At 37.3% G+C, this 21,807-nt stretch overlaps 1 protein-coding gene across 1 annotated transcript; it reads right to left on the bottom strand.

Annotated features, from left to right (window-relative positions):
- Positions 1-7,707: 7,707 nt before the first annotated feature.
- LOC149841579 (outer envelope pore protein 24A, chloroplastic-like) lies at positions 7,708-17,348 on the bottom strand. The gene is made up of 3 exons (XM_089998558.1): positions 17,055-17,348; positions 16,586-16,948; positions 7,708-8,005 (listed from the first exon to the last, which is right to left on the bottom strand). Exons 1-3 carry the CDS (start codon positions 17,250-17,252, stop codon positions 7,925-7,927), a joined length of 642 nt encoding a protein of 213 aa, XP_089854684.1. The 5' UTR covers positions 17,253-17,348; the 3' UTR covers positions 7,708-7,924.
- Positions 17,349-21,807: the final 4,459 nt, after the last annotated feature.

The following is a 21,807-nucleotide window of genomic DNA, read 5'->3' as shown; positions in this document are numbered from 1 at the left end:
GAATGCTAAAATGGTGTTTATGTATAGACGTGAGAAAGAGATACAAAGAGCAAATAAAGAGATGATAAAACATTCACATGAGTCAGTTACTTTGCATGGTTTCAAATTTTATATATATATATATATATATATATATATATATATATATATATATATATATATATATATATATATATATATATATATATATATAATCCATTGCAATCTGTTGTTTTCGTTTATTTCTCATATTTGCATGTGAGTTTATTTGTCACTTTATTTTCTTAAGCATTGATATGCCGCTATCCTCTATTTGGTTTGTCACTTTATCCATTTTTAATTTGTTTGTGACATTGTCAAAAGTTTGAATATTGTTTGTCATGCATTTTTAGTAGACTATTTCATATTTCTATTATTGTAGAAATTTCTTATTTTGAGTATTACAATATGACAACAAAGAAGAAGAAAAATACAAAGCCTACAACTGGCTTGCCAAAGAAGAGTAAAAGTACTTCAAACACGCAACCTGAAGTACTTGATGATCCTTATAAAGTGGGTCATATTTCCTATACTAAAACATACAATAAGTTTTCCCTCTGGATGGAGAGGGAGCCTGCTCCGTGGCAAAAAATCTGGGTGTCAAATGTAATACATAAAAAAGACACCCTCACCAAGATGGACTATAGAAATATTTGTTCAACCTAGCAATTGTTAGCACTTCCAACAAAACAATAACTAACAAAAGCTACAAAAAAAGGTGAACGAGTTTGCAACCAAAATAGTTTCCCATCCTAGAAGCAACAAATGAGGGAAGGGGCTCACACTAAGGTTGTTGCTAACCTCAATTTCTGCCTAAATCAAGCTAGAGATGCAGCCACTTGTAGTTGGAGAGGTGAAATGAATAATAAAGGAGAAACATCTTGTACAAAGGTGAAAGAGCTACCTTAGCAAGGGAATGATGCAAGGGTGAGTTGGAGGGTGGAGGTGAATAAGGATCCAAAAGTGGAGGAGAGTGAGGACCCGAAAGTTTAGACAATTGTGGAGGGTCTACAGGAAGTGGAGGAGAGTAAGGCTAAGTTGAAGAGTGCATAGGAGGTTCCTCCCCCCCAAGGATCGGAGATAGTGCATGCTCCAAGGAAGAGGTCACATCGGCCAACTATGAATGAAATGTTATCATATGTAATGTGGTGCTCATATGTGGACACGGCGAATGAAGATAAACAGGATGTGATTGTGGCAGTGAAGGGCCTCACAAGAAGGAATATTTGGTTGCACAACATGAATGAAATTGTGCGCCAATTAGCCAACGAAGAGGTCTCAAAATTTGGTTTTATTAAGCAATCACCTCGTCACTTTGATGTAGCAAGCAAAACCGTCCATGGCACATTCAAGGATCGAAAGAAGGATTACCCGACATTATTTGAATTCAAACTTGAAGACTTGTACAATGACGAAGAAGACATTTGCAACTCATCCATGGAGGAGAGAATTGGGACAAGGAGTTCGAAGCACACAAGAAAAATTACTACCAGAGTAGATGTAGATGTGACTCTTTTAAGGAAAGAAGTTGGCAAGATAAGGGAGTTGCTTAAAGCAAAAGATGTCATGCTACAAAGTGAAGCCAACCTTGTTGAAAATATGGATAAGGTCAACAAGGAGTTATTGTCACACCTTAAGTAATATGAGCGGTGATTGCATATTTTTTACAGTTTTATAAAATAGTATATTATTATAAATAAAATAATTTAATTATTATTTAATATTATTTAACTAGTTTAAATTGTATATACCTGTGTATTTGAAATGAAGATTTAATTATGTATATAATAGGTGGCACTTTGTTGAATTGAAGTTCAAAATATATTTGAATTGAAAATTGAATTATGTATATAACATATGGCACTTTGTTGAAATGTGTTTGAATTGAAGATCAAATTGTGTATATATCATGTGGCACTTTGTTGAAATGTGTTTGAATTGAAGATTGAATTGTATATATAACATGTGTTACTTAGTTGAATTGAAGTTTGAGATGTGTTTGAATTGAAGATTGAATTCTATATATAACAAGTGACTATGTTATATAGAAGTTTGAAATAAAGATTAAATTGTATATATAACAAGTGAATGTGTTGAAATGAAGTTTGAATTTTTTTATATAACAGAAAAATTTTCAGTTTGAAGTGTATTTGAATTGAAGATTGAATTGTGTAATAACAAAAAAAAAATAGTTTGAAATAAAGTTTGAAATGTATTTGAATTGAAGATTGAATTGAGTAAATTTCATCAAAGTATGTGATTTTCCTACGTAAATTCTCATGTATACATGCTAATTTTCTTCAAAATAAGCGAATTTCTTCCTTACGTGCAAAATTTCACAAAAGGACGAGAAATTTCCATGTATACAAAACATATAAATTTTTCCTAAATTTGTGAATTTTTAATTAAATATGTGAATTTCCTATGCAAATTCGCACGTAAGCAAGTTTTCTCTTTATGTGCAAAATTTCGCACGTATACATAACAAATTGCACATATACAAAACATGTGAATTTTCAACTAAATATGCAAATTTTCTATGCAAATCCGTAACTAAGAAACTTTTCTCTTTGTATGTAAAATTTCATAAAAGGATGAGAAATTCACACATATACAAAACATATCGCACATATACAAAACATGCAAATTCGCACATATACATGCAAATTTCATATACAAATTCATACATATATATGTGAATTTCCTACTTATATGCAAAATTTCATTAAATATGTAATAGTTTTGCTTTAAATTTCATTGTAACAAAACAAATCCGTCTGTTTAACCATTTAACAATACATACAAGTAGAACATCTGGATTTTATAACTAAAATTCATCTACAAACATAACATAACAACTGCAAAGTCTGTCAACCTAACATGCAAAATTACAATCAAGTTTTAAATACAACCATGAATAAAGTTTACCTCCAAATGACAACCAAGCTTTTATTCATTATGTCAAAATTACATTAACATTTTTATTATAAAAATAAAATATATATAACCATTAATTTATACTCCTCAGGATTGTCCATAGCTCAACTAACTTTTTTTCGCCATTCGGCACCTCATCGTCTGATGCCCTCTCTTCTCTCCCTCAGCCATCCTTTTTGGCCCACTACAAACAAACCTTATTCCTCTCACGTTTATACAATTTAATTAAAAACTTCCTTAAATAGATACGTCTCTTAGCAGGAGAGAGAGATAATTGTCCTTGTAAAGAGTTGTCAGGGAGCTCCTTGTACAAAGAAACGAGAAATGGCAGGATTTTTTTGGGCTTGCGACTATCAACTTCGTTTTGAAATGAAAACGTTGTGGACTGTTTGATCAACTACAACGGACGATCCACAAGAAACTGGTCCAAAAACGGGGACTGGTTTAATGCATTTCTCATCTATATCTATATCTATATCTATATCTATATATATATATATATATATATATAGAGAGAGAGAGAGAGGTGAAAAAAATATGATTGCACAAATATTTGTGCATTAAGCACCTGATCACCCTCCATCTTGGGGACAGGGCCTCAGTTGTGGGGCTCAAATGGAAGGCAATCAGGTGCTTAATGCACAAATATTTGTGCAATCATATTGCACCTGATCCAGACTCCAGAGAGAGAGAGAGGACATAGTCTTTTAAATACGCATGAACATCCAATCATATCTACAGAAAATACCACAGATGCAACTTTAGGGAGAAGAATACCATATCCCCTTCATACATATCTGTCATATACTTCTGAGAAAATGAACCAAAATGCTGCTTTGAGGATCCTGAGTTAATGCACACCTAACTTTAGTTGCAGATGCCTACTTAATTCACAAACCTACCTCACTCAAACGGTGTCAACCACATAGCAGGATCGTAGATTGTAATTCTCATTTTCGTAGAAGTTCCGTTTATGCTTTTTGAAAGAAAGAAAAGAGTAGAAGTTCTAACATGAAGAGAGTAAACATCTTAATATGGCAACCCAAGGTGATCCACGTGATGGAACCACAGGACACAGATTTGGTGAATGATGGTTGGGTCAAAGACAGACCATACTCTTCATCAGTAGCACTATTATTGAATGGTAATCATCTGGTTCATCAAACTAACTGCCAGCTTAGACAGATGATTTCACCTCTCCTCTATGACACACTGCAGAGGCCCTAATTCCTTATTTTGAAGAGCCTGGAAGTTTATGAAGTCCAAAGCACAATGATAATTTGCTGTTGGAGGCAAAATTCTCATGCAACAATGAAAACATTTAAATTTCAGGTGCTTGAGGGCAGCCTCACTAGAAAAGGCAGCCTATTATTATCCAACATCGTGTCCAGCAAGGACGACTATTTCATAGCACAAGCACTAGAAAATTCCTCCCATCAAAGACCCAGGGTTGTCTTAGCAAAAAATCTAATCGTTCATATCTCTGTCTTCATAAGAAATTGGTTTTGCCAAGACTATACTGAGCACTTTCTCTATCCCCTTAAAATAGACACATTTCAGGTCCTTTGCAGGGTCATCACATCCACCAAGGGGGGCATCACTTTGCATGCACTATTCTGCAGTGACAAACTATTCCAATGGGGAATGGAATCATAAAGTTGAGCAGCAAAAAAGTTGTTACAAAATGGAAATAACACTGCTCGAAACCTACAATTCTAAAATTGTTGTGCTTGTTATACAACCATCAAGCCTGTGGAAAGAGCGGCAACTACATATGATCACCTCAAAGCATCATTCTTGCAAGCAAGAAGGAAACTCCCTGATGAGGTAGATAAATAATATGTAGGCCCCTTAGCAACCCCTAATGACATGTGGCTAAACTTCTTACCGTTGCATTTGGTTGCAGTTGATAGCTGATATTCTATTTATGGTTCTCATTTCCAAGACTTTGAAATAAATATTTATATAAACGTTCACATAAAAAAATAGTGCAGCATTTTGTAAATTCTGTTCTCCCACTAATGACTTACATAAGAGCTTTGTTACCTTGAACAATTTAGCTCAATTCCAAACCTTCAGTACAATCTATAATATAACTTGACATCTCCAAGTTTTCATATTATGATGAACTTAATGTGCCTGTTTTGAAATTCAGAATTCTCCCTTCTCAGCTATCTTAACCAAATAAAATATCTTTTCATCACACAACTTGGTAAAAAAATCTAAAGTTAAAACAAACTGAAGCTTGTTCATTGAAAGCCAAGTCTAGCCCACAGAAAGAAGGCGAATAATACACAAAAAATAATCTATACCAAAAGTTATGAATAACCTAGACATAGAAATCTGTGCCGATGCAACAGGTGCTAGTTGATCCTATTAAACGTTAACCTCGACAAATATGTCACTGCCTATTGAGAAAAAAAAAGATATCATTCTGTGAAAAAATAACGCAGTATGCATTTTATAGAAAACAATAAAAGTTGAAGATGGAGTCTGCATTTTCGGAACAGCTAGCATAAAGAAAATATATACTGGCAAAACTAAATCCTTTTATCATCTTTAGTGAGTACAAGAGCACCTGTAGTAATTGGTACCCTAAGGATGGGAACCAAATATCTCCAACAAGTCCTCCACAGTAGCCATTAGTAGAGAAGAAGCTAATCAACATGCTCCTTCTCTCATCTGATCATCCAGCCCCCACCGAAAGGTCAGTGCTAACACCTTACAGAATTCTACATGACTTTTGGGTTTTCCTTCCAATTTAACATCACTCTGAAGCCAAGCAGTTCCTATGATGTACAGAATGAACCACCATCTACTGGCCAATTTGTATGTGTCGCAAAGAGGGGTTCATCATCAACACATACTCATCACAAAAGCTTAGCTCATTATCATTTCCAACCACATTGTTAATATTTTCTCATGCCATCATTCCCATTATCCAATTTACTAGGCAACAGTTAACAAGGAGGATCAAAGACATTCAGCCATCTTTGCAAACTTCCATCACCATCTAACCAACAAAGTGCAGTTAACGCCTTTCATTTGCTAATGCAAAGCCTCCCCAAAATTGACTAAATCATATGCCTTGGACATCTTAACCATATTTAAAGGGACAACTTAAGTTCCTTGAAATCAGCTAATCTTTAAACGCAAAAATGGCCTCCGATAGATATGGAGATTGGTGAGATTCACAAGCACAGCATGGATTAGAATGAGCCCAGCTGCAAAGAGAGGCACTCAAAGGAACTTAACTAATTTTAATGAAAGTATACTTTCCATTAGAAAAAAACTGTCACCTGGGTGCGGGTGTGGGTACGGAGGGTACGACATGGCATTTAAAAAAAATTGTGGGTACGGGGACACGGTTATATATATTAAATATCACATAAATACAAAATAAATTCAAAATAAACTGAATATAATATAAATATATATGCTATATTTAAAATACATATTATATACTGAAAATATAATTATAAATTATAAATTATAAATTATAAATTGAATACAAACTTGTATATGCAGAGGGTAAAATGGCGTGTCCGGGTGTCGACGGTGTCAACATGGGTACGGAGAGCAAAATGGCATGTCCAGGTACCATAGGAACTACAATGTAACTCTTTTGTTAATCTGTTGTTCCATAGATAAGTCATGAAATTGCCATAAGAAATTTTGTGCAAGGACAGACAAAAAATTGGCAAATTATCATTGTTACATTGAAATATACTGCAGGGAAGAACTATAATAGACTTATCCTCCCAATGCCTAGCCTCATCAAGCCATGTATGTGCTTATTGATCGAAAATCCAATGACCAGACTGAATGTCCTTAGAGGGCGCCACCTTCCCAGGCTTCTTCCACCATGCCATATACAGCGTAAGGGCAGGTGATCACCTTACTCGAATTGCAAGTGAGGTGTTTTTATGATTTCTAGCAAGTTACTTTGACCAGGAAATTTGAGTCCACAAATTACCAAAATTTCTTTAGTTATGCTTACATAAGTAAATGACAAGACCTAGAATGACAACCGGTTGTCTCAGGAGCTATACAAATACTATGTGAGATGTCTCTCTCTCATGGCAGCTTGAATCTTTTCAGGTTGCAACACTGAAAGATCAAGTGAAAATGATCATAAGGTTATCATTCTAACTCCTATATCTTGCATGCTACTGAAGTGGTGTTATTTGTGTTGAAGGACATGCATAGAAGCACTACCAACTTCAGTTTGTAAGGTTAAGAACAAGAAATCCCCCATACCACAATTGCCAGTACCAGCTTCTTCATAAGATTTTCTTTGCAAAAATTATCTAGAACACAAAACCCATCTATGACACATACCAGGATGAAGGCCAAAGAAGTCACAGGACATATATGCTACGGATGAAGGACAGCAAGAATTAATAACCCAATGGCACAGACGTACACCTGAAGAATGAAAAGATAGGGCTGTTGAGATCTGGATGGAGTGATAGAACTATCTCCCCAAAATATTCACATGGAGCTATAATGTTTGAATGACCGGATGAATTCATCCAAAATTCATGACAAGTGATAAAAGTGGGAGCTAGTCAAGATTTTTAGCTCTCATTCCTTTGCAATGCAGATATCAAAATCCTATACATATCAAACAGATTCAAGAATTTCTAAAATGTCATGCTAAGATACAGCTGAACAAAAGAAAAATTGCAGGAATATCTCCCAAAAAACACCCACAACTGCAAAAAATGCTGACTCTCAACAAAAGGTAAACAAATCACAAATATCATTAATAACATCAGTGATAAATGAACACTTGTGCTAGATGAGAAAAGTGAATCAAGCTATTTTAGCTCAGCTCACCAACCAAATAAATGATGATTCTTTGTGATAACACTAACATGAGATTGAAAGTCAAGGACCTCAAAAATCGCAACTGAAAGAACAAAAATTGTTTGAGGAACTTAACAGAGTTATTGCTTTGTGATTATCACATTTCAAAATTCCATGTGGTTTCAGCAACAATCTTTGGAAATTTAAACTCCTCTGCCAAGCTGAAAGATGTAAAGATCTGCAAAGAAGAAACCCATAATACTGTATAAGAAACTGATACATTCAAGGACACTACCATACAGAAAAAGGAAAATGACAGGGCAGTAATATGACTGAGGCATCATCAATCCGGAATAGAAACATGGAGACCACCTGACTGAAACATCAAATTTTGACTTTTTGGTCTTTTCACAGGAATGAAGAACCCTCTAGATTATGATGATACTATATCAGTAAGAAGGCAAAACCTGATGTAGGAAAACTGAAGATTATAAAGACTTTAAATCTTTCTGCAGTTACACTAGGTTTGGAATTTACTTTATGCACACACACACTTACAAGCATAATCGAAGCTGAACTCCAATTCATTAGGAGTTAGGAGATGAGTTTGTGGTAAACTTGTTAAAGTCACTGCTACCGTTTTGCAGCTTTGCTTGAATAGATAGTGCATATATAGTGCATATGGGATGCTTCTTGGGCCTCATAAATGGTAAACAGAGGTTCAGTAAAGACTTGGGGAATAGTAGATATGCTAGTAGAGAGAAGCAAGTCAGAGACATTATCATGATATTTTGCAGAAATTGCCAATATTTTCTCACTAGGATTTAACAGAAAACATATAGAAAGTGCACACTGGAGGCTTTTTGGCGCTCATTAATGTTCAGAAGAGTTCAGCTAATAGTTGGAGAACATAGACGTGCTAATACTTTTTTTTTTCACAATCCAACATGTTAGTAATACATAAATCTGGTACTATTTTTTCAATGTATAAAAAAGAATGATGTTCATGTTAACACTTATGAAAAAACACCCCCAAAAAAAGAGAGATGGATCTTCTATTTAAAATAGCAGAAAAGAGAATAAGTCAAGTCAATCAGCGGTCAATCAGCGGCCAGTTTGGATTGAATCTAAATTACACGATCATTATCTTAACTAATACACTTATTCCAAGTATATACATTTTTAATTAGCTTATTATAAACCTGATGCAGGAACTAATTTTACTGTTCTAAAATGTAAAATTTCTAATAACCAACAATCAAACCATTAATCAAAATGATGAAATATTAGACACAAAGACACTATTACCGTGGCTTTTACATGTGCTATGTAAGTTAGCACAACATGATGAAAACAATCCAGAGGAGAAACAAGTTAAGGAATGATGAGACCAATGTAGGAGTCTTTATGTAATGTCTCAAGGCCCATTACTGCTGTCTTCATACTCGAGATGTTTCAAGCAAATGGTGGAACTCCAAAAGAAGTAGTACGCTCAACTGTTATTGAACACCAATATAAAAACCATAGATTTGTTAAAGACGAGAGTGCCACTTCACAAACAACATGCACTGAACTAAACTTGTCTATCTAGCCAGGCACATTGTACTACATGTTGGGGGTGTTTCACCGCCGGTCCGGAGTCGCCGGCGCCTCGGCCACCAGCCGGTCGGAGCCCCTGCAAAAGCAAACACACAGAATGCGTACCTGAGGCGGCCATTGCCGGAGAGGGGTTTCCTTCAACTCAGCCGGTCTGCAGCCACCACAAGTGCAAGCCTTCGAATGCCACTGGTGAGTCGACATTTTTCCCTCTTTCACTGTGTTTTTCACTGTATACACAAATTTGTTTTTCCACTCTCTTTTTCCTGTATGAGGTTGCTCATGAAACCTCCTTTTTATAGACACAAAATGGGAACGGCTGTGTAACTGTTCCCCCTTATTTGTGCAGGTTTAACGGAAGGAACATCTTCAGAGATGGAGCGTTACCCACATCGTGGGTAACCACCACCAACATGGTGGTTTATCCCAACATTCTCCCACTTGTTCCGACGATAAACCCTTTAACCAGAAAACCTTATGGGAATAACTTGATGAATAGAATGACCTTTTTATTCTATTCTATAGGTCCTTAGTTGAATCTCTAATCCTTATGAGATTAACAACAACCATAATGAGAATCAAAAACTGAAAGTGATCACTTTATTTATGTGCATATGTCAAAAAAAGTTTAACAATCCCATCCTCATTACATGTTCGGAATATAATCCCGATGCTAGCCCTTTAGTAAGAGGATCAATGATCATCTCTTTGGTACCAATATTAATAATATGCACTAAATGATTCTCCGTCCTTTCTTTAACAACAAAATACTTCAATTCCATATGCTTACATGACGTAATACTTTTGTTGTTGTTCGAAAAAGACACCGTAGCTTCATTATCACAGTAGACCTTAAGTGGCTTCCCAATAGAATCGACCACCTTTAATTGTGATATGAAGTTCTTTAACCATATAGCCTGCGAAGTAGTCTCGTACAATGTTATGAATTCTTCCTCCATGGTGTGGGCAGCAGTGGTCGTCTGCTTTCCACTCCTCCAAGAGATCGTGCCCCCAGTAAGTAAGAAGACGTACCCAGTAGTAGACTTTCTACTATCAAGGCATCCTCCTAAATCCGCATCTAAGTAGCCAATGACCTCGAGGTGATCAACTTTATGATACGTCAACATATAGTCTTTTGTCCCTTGCAAGTACCGCAAGACTTTCTTCGCAGCCTTCCAATGGGGTAAACCTGAGTTTGACTGAAATCTGCCAAGCACTGCTACTGCAAAAAAAATATCTGGTCGAGAACATGTCTGCGCGTACTGCAAGCTGCCAACAACTGATGCATATGGATAAGCACTCATCTGTGCTTTGTCAATGTCGTTCTGCGGACAATCCTTTAGGCTCAACTTGTCACCTTTTGATATGGGTGTAGAACTAGGAGAACAATTCTCCATCCCATATCGCTTTAACACCTTATTTATATAGGATCTCTGTGAGAGGCCTAGAACACCTTTTGCTCTGTCTCGACGGATCTCAATGCCAAGAACATAAGCAACCTCACCCATATCCTTTATATCAAAATGTGCTGCAAGAAACTGTTTTGTCTCTGAAAGCAACTTTATATCGTTGGTTGCAAGTAAAATGTCATTCACATACAACATCAATATAATGAACTTACTCCTACTTTCCTTAAGGTATATACATTGATTAATAATGTTTTTTGTAAACCCGAAAGCTACAATGACTTGAGAAAATTTAATATACCACTGTCGGAAGGCCGATTTAAGTCCATATATTGATTTGTTAAGCTTGCAAACCAAACGATCATTTTTAGAGAAACCAAGAGGTTGTTCCATATATACCTCTTCATTCAGATCCCCGTTGAGGAACACTGTTTTCACATCCATCTGATGTAGCTCTAAGTCATAATAAGCTACGAGGGCTAAAATTATCCTCATTGACTTCTTAGTTGAGACAGGAGAAAATGTCTCATTATAGTCAATGCCCTCCATCTGGGTGAATCCTTTAGCAACCAATCTTGCTTTATGTCTCTCTATGTTACCTTTGGAGTCTTTCTTGATCTTAAAGACCCATTTACACCCTACGAGCTTTACTCCTTTAGGTAACGTGACAAGATCACACACTTGATTTTTAACCATAGAGTTTAACTCTTCTTTCATGACTTCTATCCACTATGTAGATTGTTTGCTTTCTACAGCTTCCATAAAAGTCAACGGGTCATCATCCATATCTATGAAATCACCAGGCTCCTGAAGGTACACCACATAATCAGGATGTATAGCAGATCTCCTAATCCTTGTGGATCGCCAAACAGGTCGTTCTTTAGGCTCAGATTGAACCTGATCATCCTGTTCGTGCTCTTCCGCATTATCCACAATAGGTTCACTTTGGATTTGTGCATTAACAATCGAATGATCAACCACACCATCATTAAGAATAACAATGTGGTATCTTTCGATGTTTTCCTTAACAGGTAACGAAACTGAATTCTGTACTACCTCAAAACCAAGTCTTTGAAGTGCACTTAATCCTATTGAACCATCTTCTAGGAATTTTGCCTTATCCGTTTCAACAATCTGTGGTGAGTGAGATGAGCAATAAAACCTGTACCCTTTTGATCTTTCTGGATAACCAATGAAATATCCACTGGTTGTTCTTGGATCAAAGGCTTTAATGTGAGGGTTATACAATTTAGCCTCTGCAGGACATCCCCACATGTGCATATAAGACAGTGATGGTTTCCTACCTGTCCACAGTTCGTAAAGAGTTTTAAGTACAGATTTCGTAGGAACCTTATTCAAAATATGCACAGCAGTCCTTAAGGCTTCACCCCACAACTTTATGGGAAGTGTTGAATAATTCAACATAACTCTGACCATTTCCTTAAGCGTACGATTTCTCCTTTCAGCTACACCATTCTGATAGGCACTACCAGGCATGATATATTGAGGCACAATGCCTTCCTCTTTGAGAAATCACGCTAATGGTCCTTTCCTTTGCCCCATCTCAGTAAATCTACCATAATATTCACCACCTCTATGAGACCTGACTATCTTAATAACCTTATCGGTTTGTTTCTCTACTTCTTTCTTAAATTCCTTAAACATCTGAAAAACATCAGATTTTTCAAAGATCAAGTAGAGATACATATACTGAGAATAGTCTTCAATAAATGTGACAAAATATTTTTTGCCTGTGTAATAGGGAAAAAACGGTCCACATACATCCATATGGACTATCTCCAATATCTCACTGTTGCGTTTGACACCCTCTTTATATGTGTTTGTATGCTTAGCCTTTATGCAATCAACACATGGGTCATTGTCGGTAAAATCTAGAGATTTCAAGATCCCTTCATTTACAAGTCTCTTAATTCTCTTTTCAGAGATATGACCCAACCTTCGATGCCAAAGCATGTAAGATTTATCATTTGTCAAGCTACGTTTATTTTCAACCAATGCGTATTCAGAAGTCAGAGACTCCTGAGTTTGAATCTTCACATTCAATCTATATAAACCATCATAAACTGATGCAGAACCAATTTCAATTGAATTTCTGAATATGAACAATTTGGAATTTTCAAACTTAAAACAATATCCAAATTTATCCAACTTTGAAATTGAAATTAAGTTTCTAATATACGATGAAATATAAAAGACATCATGAAGATCTAAAACTACGCCTGTATCCAGAGTAATCCTGCAGGTTCCAACACCCTTCACATGTGAACGCATCTTGTTTCCCGAATAGATGCTCTTTTCATGCATTGTTGGTTCCCTTCTGCTCAGGAACAACTGTAGACAATTGAAAATATGAACAGTAGCACCAGAATCAATCCATCAGCTATTTTAAGAAATTTGTAATAAATTACATTTATGAGAAACAAATAACAAATTACCTCTCTTTTCCAACCACTTCTTATACTTTATGCAATCTGCCTTCATGTGTCCCTTATTGCAAAAGAAGCACCTTATAGAAGTAGAGTCAGATTGCTTGTCTTTGGATGACTTATCTCAGTTGGCTTCTTCCTAGCATTTCTCTTAAATGCATTCTTCTTTGGTCCTACCTTGGATGTAACGTCCATTCATCATTATGTGTGTTGTAAGAGATTTTGAAAGGTCCGTATTCCAAAGGTAAGGACGTTAAAAACTAAATGCACTAGGAATGAATTAGAGATGGTGAGCTTCATGTCATTTAGTTGAGACGATATGTTCCTCATCTCCAAAATGTGCTGGCGAATGTTTCCTCCTCCAGTATATTTCATAGATATGAGTTTAGACATCAGGGTACTGGCTCTGGCCTTGTTTGAACTCACAAACTATGCCTCAATGGCATTCATGAATTCCCTCACTGTTCTGCATTGTTGGATAGCACTGCGAATATTCTTAGCTACTTTAGATTGCAGAAGCAACAAGCTAAGCCTATTCAAGCGCTCCCACTTCTCAAAAACAATCTTTTAATCAGCAGTGCTCTGATCAGTGAGGGCAGCGAGTTTATCTATCCTTAGGGCCAGATCTAAATCCATATACCCTAATGTAAAAAAAATAATTTTTTTCCAATCACTAAAATTAGATCCATCAAGAAAAGGTATAGAGCTTGAGCCATCTAAAATCACAGAACTAGAAACTGCATGACAAAAGACAAGTATCAAAAAACATTTGTACGAAACTAAAACTTTAATTGAAAAAGCAAAAGAATAAATACCCTTAATATACTTATTTCCAGGCGAGTGAAGGGGGTCATCGGAGTCCTACTTTGGTAAGAGCTCCGACACGCGAAACCACTTCGCCTACCGACCATATTTGGTAAAACTAAGGTTTTTGTGAAGTTAGACCATCAACACAAGGTACCTTTGGATACTCATGTATGATGTATCTAAACACATTTACCTTATTTTACCCTACTTAAATTCCAAACACGATAAAACTACCTTTGGGTCGTTTATTGTTTCATGACTCTAAGTACAATGTGGATATCGGCTTAAACTGTATGATAGTATAAAATTCTTTGATGACATACGTGTTTTCAGTCACTTTGGTGACATGAAAACACTAAGCCATCTAACTATCCTTAATGCCAATATGAAAAAACAATATCTTGAAATGGTCCGTAAACCGAATGGACCAGTCATATGACCTTCGAAATGGTTCGAAAACTGAATGAACCAGTCATATGTATCACGAACCGGTCTTAAAGCACTCTGAACCGGTCTGAAACAGCCCCGAACCAGTCATCCAAGAGTCTGAACCAGGTCAAGCATGAACAAAAGTTTATAAAAACCTTATAGTATGCCAAAATCCCTGTATTTTCTTATATTTAAGAAAACAGGGTCTTAGCATCTCGAAACCGATGAGAAACTGGAAGGAACCGATCAAAAACGGATCCGAACCGGTCCCGAAAAGGAGCCGAATCAGTCCCTGATCCGGTTCAGGCCAAATAGTGCATGGACCCTACTGGATCCGGGTTGGACCAAGTTGTAGACTGGATCCGTGTCGGACCCGACACAAACCGGATCTGGGTCGAACCCGATATTTACTGGATCCGAGTCAGACCCAGTTTAATATGGATCTGACCCAGACCCGACTTTGAATTGGATCCGGGTCGAACCCGGTAAAACATCTGGATCCAAGTTGGACCCGGTAACAACTGCATCCGGGTCGGACCCGGTACTTACCGGATCCGGGTCAAACCCAGTTATAACCAGATCCGGGTCTGCCCCAGTACTTACCGGATTCGAGTCAGGCCCGGTTATAACCAGATCTGGGTCAGACCCGGTACTTACCGGATCTGGGTCGGACCCGGTACTTACCGGATTCGGGTCTGACCCAGTATAAGCCGGATCCAAAATCGGATCCATAATAAAACACGAAACCCTATTTCGTGTTTCTTCACCAGATGCAGAGAGAGACGATCGCCGCCCCCTGTCGGCGACCCACGCTGCCTGCCGGCGATGCCTCCTACCGACGACTGGCTGCAGAATCGCCCCAGGCGATCTGCCATGCCGGACGGCCAGAGCACACCCCGCAGCGGATGCGGGGTGTGGGCCCATAACCCATTGTTGGGGGTGTTTCACCGTCGGTCCGGAGTCGCCGGCGCCTCAGCCACCAACCGGTCGGAGCCCTTGCAAAATCAAACACACAGAATGCATACCTGAAGCGGCCATTGCCGGAGGGCGGAAGATGTTGCCTGAGAGGGGTTTCCTTCAACTCAGCCGGTTTGCAGCCAGCACAAGCGCAGGCCTCCAAATGCCACCGGTGAGTCGACCTTTTTCCCTCTTTCACTATGTTTTTCACTGTATACACAGTTTTGTTTTTCCACTCTCTTTTTCCCGTATGAGGTTGCTCATGAAACCTCCTTTTTATAGACACAAAATGGGAATGATTGTGTAACCGTTCCCCCTTATTTGTGCAGGTTTAACGGAAGGAACATCTTCAGAGATGGAGCGTTACCCACATCGTGGGTAACCACCACCAACGTGGTGGTTTATCCCAACACTACATAGTACATAGGCTTAAGCTATTCAAGAGAGAGAAATATGAATCATGCATCACTCTAGTTACCTATGCTTCTCCATTTGACAAACATGCATCATGAACTAGAACAAAGACTGGTGCATAAGCAACCACCTCTAGCCAGAAACACCCTAATCCAAAAAAAAAATCTCTAACCAGAAACACGAATGAACAGTACTGTGCACAACCCCGATAAATCTCCTTCTCTTGTAGTCCACAAATTCCAATTGGTCTCTGAAAAACTAATATAAACATCATGATATGCATAAGCAGCTACGTACTTCCCACTATTCTAATAGAAGCAAGTAAGAAAAAGAAGCTCCTTCCCTCCCCTCCAATTAAGGAACAGAATCATGACGAGCAGAGGATGATCAGCACACAATCGAGAACTCTATTATGCATCTCTATCTGCTAATATATTTCTTATATTTGAGAGGTAAATGTAAAAGGACTGCTCAATTCTTCAACTTCAACAATTGTATTGCCAGTTCAATCGGTTAATTTGGAACTACCACGATAAAAATTTGTCCTGAAAAGAGAAAAGTAACTTTTTTTTTCTATCCTAAGGTATGACTTAAGATTAATATATATGCTGCCAATGGATCGAATTAGCAAAAGCATCAAGAAACATGTGCATATCAAGAACTTGAAACGGAAGCAAAATCAGGAAGAGAAAAAAAAATGAAAATTTGCCAACACACTTCAATCCAGAAAGGGGAAAAAAACAAAGGATTTTCAACAATTACTTTGAAGGACCCCGTCTCTTTAGAATCTCGCGACCACTCCAACCCGACCAGTTTCTTGGACGTCTGGTACGACGCCTTGATCACGTCCCCGCCGAAGAACTTGTGCGAGGCGGCGAAGTCCCACGAATTGTTCACCAGATCGTAGCATGGCTCGAAAGTTCTGATCCCTCCCCCGTGAGTAAACGTATACTTGGTCTTGCAATTCCCGGAGCTGAAGGCGTAGTTGGTGGAGAGCTTGTTCGCGGGATCGAAGACGAGGCTTCCCTCGAGGGTGGTCATCCCGCTCCCTCGAAAATGAATATAGGTCAGGTTCAGGGGTTTCTCGAAAACCCTAATCGAGTTCATAAACTGAAATCTCACATCCTAATACCGATGGGAGAAAAGAAAGAAGAAACCCCTTAGAAATTAGCACCCGATTCAAAGAAGAAACCCCAAATAAAATAAAGAGAGAATCGAGCATTGCTATTACCTTCCTGGGGACGTCGTAGTCGAGGATGAAGGCGCCGGGCTTCACGAGGGAGAGGCCGAGGCCGTTGAAGCTGGGGCCGTTGACGAAGGTGGCGTCGGTGACGGTGGCCTTGAGCTGCACGTTGCTGACGTTGACGGAGACGGTGGCGGACGCCGGCTTCCCGTGGGTCTCGTACCGCCCCTTCAGAGAGGCCTTCATCCTTTCCCTCCTCCTACTCCTTCTCCTTCTTGACTGATGAGTCGCGCTCACTGGCCTGCGCCACTACCAGCTGAGCCCTTTTCCTCTCTTTTGGCTGAGAACAAAGAAATCGTGTGCGCGGTTTGTCCATTGACTGACAGAGAACAACGAGTCACCTCGGCGCTCGGTCTCGATCCGTTGATGGGCTATGGGTCCCAACCCAACCGAGGTATGCTCTCGCTTCGCGATTCATGGTAGGCCCATCACCGTTCCGTATTCGGGTGTGTTAGTAGGTGGGATAACTCTGGACTAGGGGTGTCAACGGGTCGGGTTTACCCCGACTCGACACAAACTAAATCCTATAGGGTCCAAGTCTGGTGATAAATAATCAGACCCGTCCGGACTCAAACTGATTAATATATGAACCCGGGTATAGTTTGTGAATTTTCATACCAGACTTGGACCCGACTCGAGTTCAGATTAAGACCCGTAAATTTTCAATGTAAAAATGATAAAAAAATATAGTTTTACTGGGTATGGTTCGGGTTTGGTTCATGTAGTTCTTATCGGATTTGGGTATAATTTTTTTTATAGTAAACCCAATTAGACCCTAGTTGGGACCCAATACCAACCACTAAAAGCCGGGTTCAAGTCTGATTCCACCTGAGTCCAAACCAAACCAGACCAGACCGGTTGACACCCCCTACTCTGGACATATGCCCGGCTCAATCAAACGTAATGTAATGCCGTGCCCGGCATCTCTACTGGACTTCCAAAAGTTTTAGTGACTCTCCCGCGGTCTCATCCAGAGCTACAAATTTATCAATTGTGGTACCGACTCCGTTTTGTCATAGGCACTGTTTCTCCAAACTTGAGAATAGTGGAATCCACGTGCAATGTCTTTTTTTTTTTTTCTGAAAAGAAATATATTTTTTTCAGAATAATGCCATCGTAACACACAATAAAGCTTTTTTTTGAAAAACAAATAGTGGATCTCACTTTTGAAATCCGGATATGAGATCTCTCGAGTGAGGGGTAGGTGTTTAATGAAATATGTTTAATGGGTTTTTCAGGTTATTTTATTTTTAAATTCTGATGTGATCTATATACTTGATTTTATAGGGATCAACTCTTGAAGGAGTGGATTTTTTTAAGGTTAAAAAAATCAACGGTCTAAAATCTTTGTAAAATTTCGAGGCTCCAAATATCATTTTTTTTCATAAAAAACACATGACTAGGGTGTGGATTTCTCATAAATTGATCATACCCAACACATTTAATGGGTCAAAACTATAAAAAAAATACTAAAAGAGCAGAAAAAACTGCTAATCACTTATCATTAAGCGCCTATCCATTTCTAAAGATCTCTCATGTCCCTGGATCTCTAGTTTGACCCTCCCCTAACAGACTACAAATCCAGGAATTTGTGATTTTGTAGATCTCAGGTCTCTAAGTTCATCCATTTGTTTGGATATGGTGTGAGCCGCATAAATTTGTCTGAATATCCGTGGATCTTTGGGTGATGTTATCATCGCAAAAATTTTTCCCCTCCCTTGCGAGAGAGAAACGAATTCCGCGAGTCAAACTCGACCAAAGTTTTGAAAATTGTTTTGAAAATTTACTCGCCTCCGTTTTGAAAATTTTGCGGGAAAATTCCATGGAATGGGATCCGCCTGTCGGTACGAGGTTCAACCGTTCCTGACGCCTTTACCAGAGGTAATTGAACCAAGGACCAATTATGTGCTTTAACTTGACTCAAATATCTAAATTATGCTCTATTTTTCCTAGAATGCACAAAGAATCAGGCTTGTGCTATGAAATTTTTTAAAAAAATGCAAGTTTGAGAAACTATGATGTTTGCTTTGAAAAATTGAAATGCATTTGGAAAATGATTGGAAAAGTGCTTGAAATTGGAGTTTTTGGGAAAATCATTGAATTTCATTGGAAATCAGAAATTTGCATTGAAAAGTGATTTCTCAGGAAAACTTGAAAAACTGAGAAAATTGGTTTTGAGATTGGAAACTTGGAATTGCTTTTATGAGAAAATGGATTTGAGAATCTTGAGAAAATCTAAGAAATTTATTGGAAAATGACTTTTGAAATGGAAAATGAATTCTCAGGAAAACTGGAAAATATGAGAAAATCGATTTCTGAAAACTTGGGATTTTGAAATTTGAGAATTTGAAAACATAGGAAAATCTTGATTTGAACTTGGGAAATGCTTTGAAATGTCATTTGAAAACTTAGGATTTTGAGAAAATCAGATCCTGAGAAAGACTTGGAAATTCTTGAGAAAATTGAATTTTCTGAAATTGAAATTGGAAAATGAGTTTGAAAATAATGCAATTTGAATGATATGAATGAATGAATATGAATTTGAAAAGGGAATTTCATTGAGGAATTGGGAAATCCTTTTAAAACTTTGAAAAATGCAGTGCATTTTGAAGTTAGCCTAAGTGTGTAGGCTGAATGTGGCTAATACGAAGATCATAAATCTTGGTTTTCTTCGTATTCTGACTATGGCCATAAATACGAATCCCACCGAGTTTATAAACTCCATAAAAGCTTGTGCACGTGCCATTCGTGTAAACCATAGTGAATTTGAAACAAATATGCATGAATCATACATCACATATTAAAATTTGCATAAATTAAACTATATGCAATACAACCCTATTCTAAGCAGAAATGTAACTCTTATTCCAAATTATTACATTTGATGTTACATTGAATTGAAATAAAATAAGAAAATAAAATCTTCTTCTTGAATATTCCTGCAAAACTAGAAAACAAGGTTAGCACAAAAATGTAGGTTTTTCTGAATTTATCCGAAAATATGGGAAATTATCGGATATTATTCAGATATAAACCCAAAATCATACCCCCTTTGATATAAACATGATGAATAATGAATAAATTTCGAAAATAAACTCGAAAATTCGAAATTGGGGTCAAAATGACCAAAATACCCCTGATGACCTTGAAATCAGGGTTTTCTGAAAGAATTTTTGTAAATTTTGGAAATTTGAAAATAAAATGAAATAAATCAAACATAATATGATGAAATATGATGATATGCATGAAATTTTGGGAGAATTAGAAATTGAAATTTCGAAATTTAGGTCAAAATGACCAAAATACCCCCAATAACAAGACTATGGCCTTGAAACCAGGGTTTTCTGAAATAAATTTTGCAAAATTGAAAAATATGAAATGCAAAGGAGATTAAAATTAACCCTAATATGATTCTACATGCTTATGTACATGATAAAAACCCTAAAATGGCGAAAATATCATAAAATATCGAATTTAACCTGATTTTCGCTTGATTTTCGCTTCTGAATTTAAAGATAAACTAACACATGGAGCAAATGAACTTGGAATTAAACCAAATTTGGCATGGACACCTAAAATAACCCTAAAAATAGAATGGAGCTCGAAAATCTAATTTTTTTGTATTTTTAAATATGGAAATTCAAATAAAAACCCTAAATTTCATGATTTTTGCCTAAAATATTTATTCTAAAGGGGATTTAGGATATCAAACTTCCATAAAAATTTCCCAAATTTTATGGGATGACAGATGACAGTAAGGCAAGGATTTTTGCCTTTTACACTTTCTGGTTTTGACCTATGGTCGGAGCTGTACCACTCCGGCAAGTCGGATCGGAATCCGACGACTCTAGTAAATGAAGGAAACAGACAGGTTTCGGTAGAAAATGTGGTAAAAATGGCAGACAGATGGGAAAATGGCTGAAATTGTGGGAAAATGTCCCTGACAAATATAGTAAGATTTTATCTTTTGACACTATTGGGATTCGGGTTACGGTTTGGAAAAGGTCACACTGTTATCAGAGACCTAAATCTCTGGAATTTCTGGACATTGGAATCTGTTAGACAGAAAGAGAAAATCTGGGAAAAATAATGAAACAGATCCAAAAATTCCTAAATTTTGGTTAATGACAGGAAATCATGTTAGGAACAACTTTCATGTTGAACGTTTTTGCAGAAGGACTACAGATTTGGAGTAGTCGGTGCATTAAGATCTGTCTATATCCTGACAAAAGAAAATCGAGATTTTCCCAGGGGTCTGAGAAATCCGATTTTTTACAGAGGTCAAAACTGACTGGAAAAACCTCAAAATTTCCAGATCATTAGTAGATTCAATCATGAATCTACTGTGATTTTTGGAGGACGATTTGGATTTCCCATGAGGGTGGTGCCGGAGGTTCTTGTCTGCTAAAGCGCAAACTGGAAATTTAAAAAGACAGAAAACCCGATATAGGGTTTGATTTGTTTAATAGGGATGTAAAGCTCAAATGGATTTCAATTTTTTGCAGGATATCACAGACAGATAATTGTAACTATCACAAAAATTTTAGGATTTTTGAACGAAAAGTTTTATATGAAATCATAGCTAAAGTGGATATCTAAAATAAAACATGATGAACTATCAATTAAATTGAGCTAAATAACAAGAAACGGAGAAATGAGACTAAATGCAATACATAAAACATAAAATTTATCTAAAACATGGAATGAAACATGAAAAATTCAAGGAGACACAAATCATATT

This window comes from Nuphar pumila, chromosome 3 (genome assembly GCF_984573655.1).
Source record: "Nuphar pumila chromosome 3, dmNupPumi1.hap1.1, whole genome shotgun sequence".
In the NCBI taxonomy this organism is placed as follows: Eukaryota; Viridiplantae; Streptophyta; class Magnoliopsida; order Nymphaeales; family Nymphaeaceae; genus Nuphar; species Nuphar pumila.
This window is presented reverse-complemented; position numbering and strand designations above follow the sequence as displayed.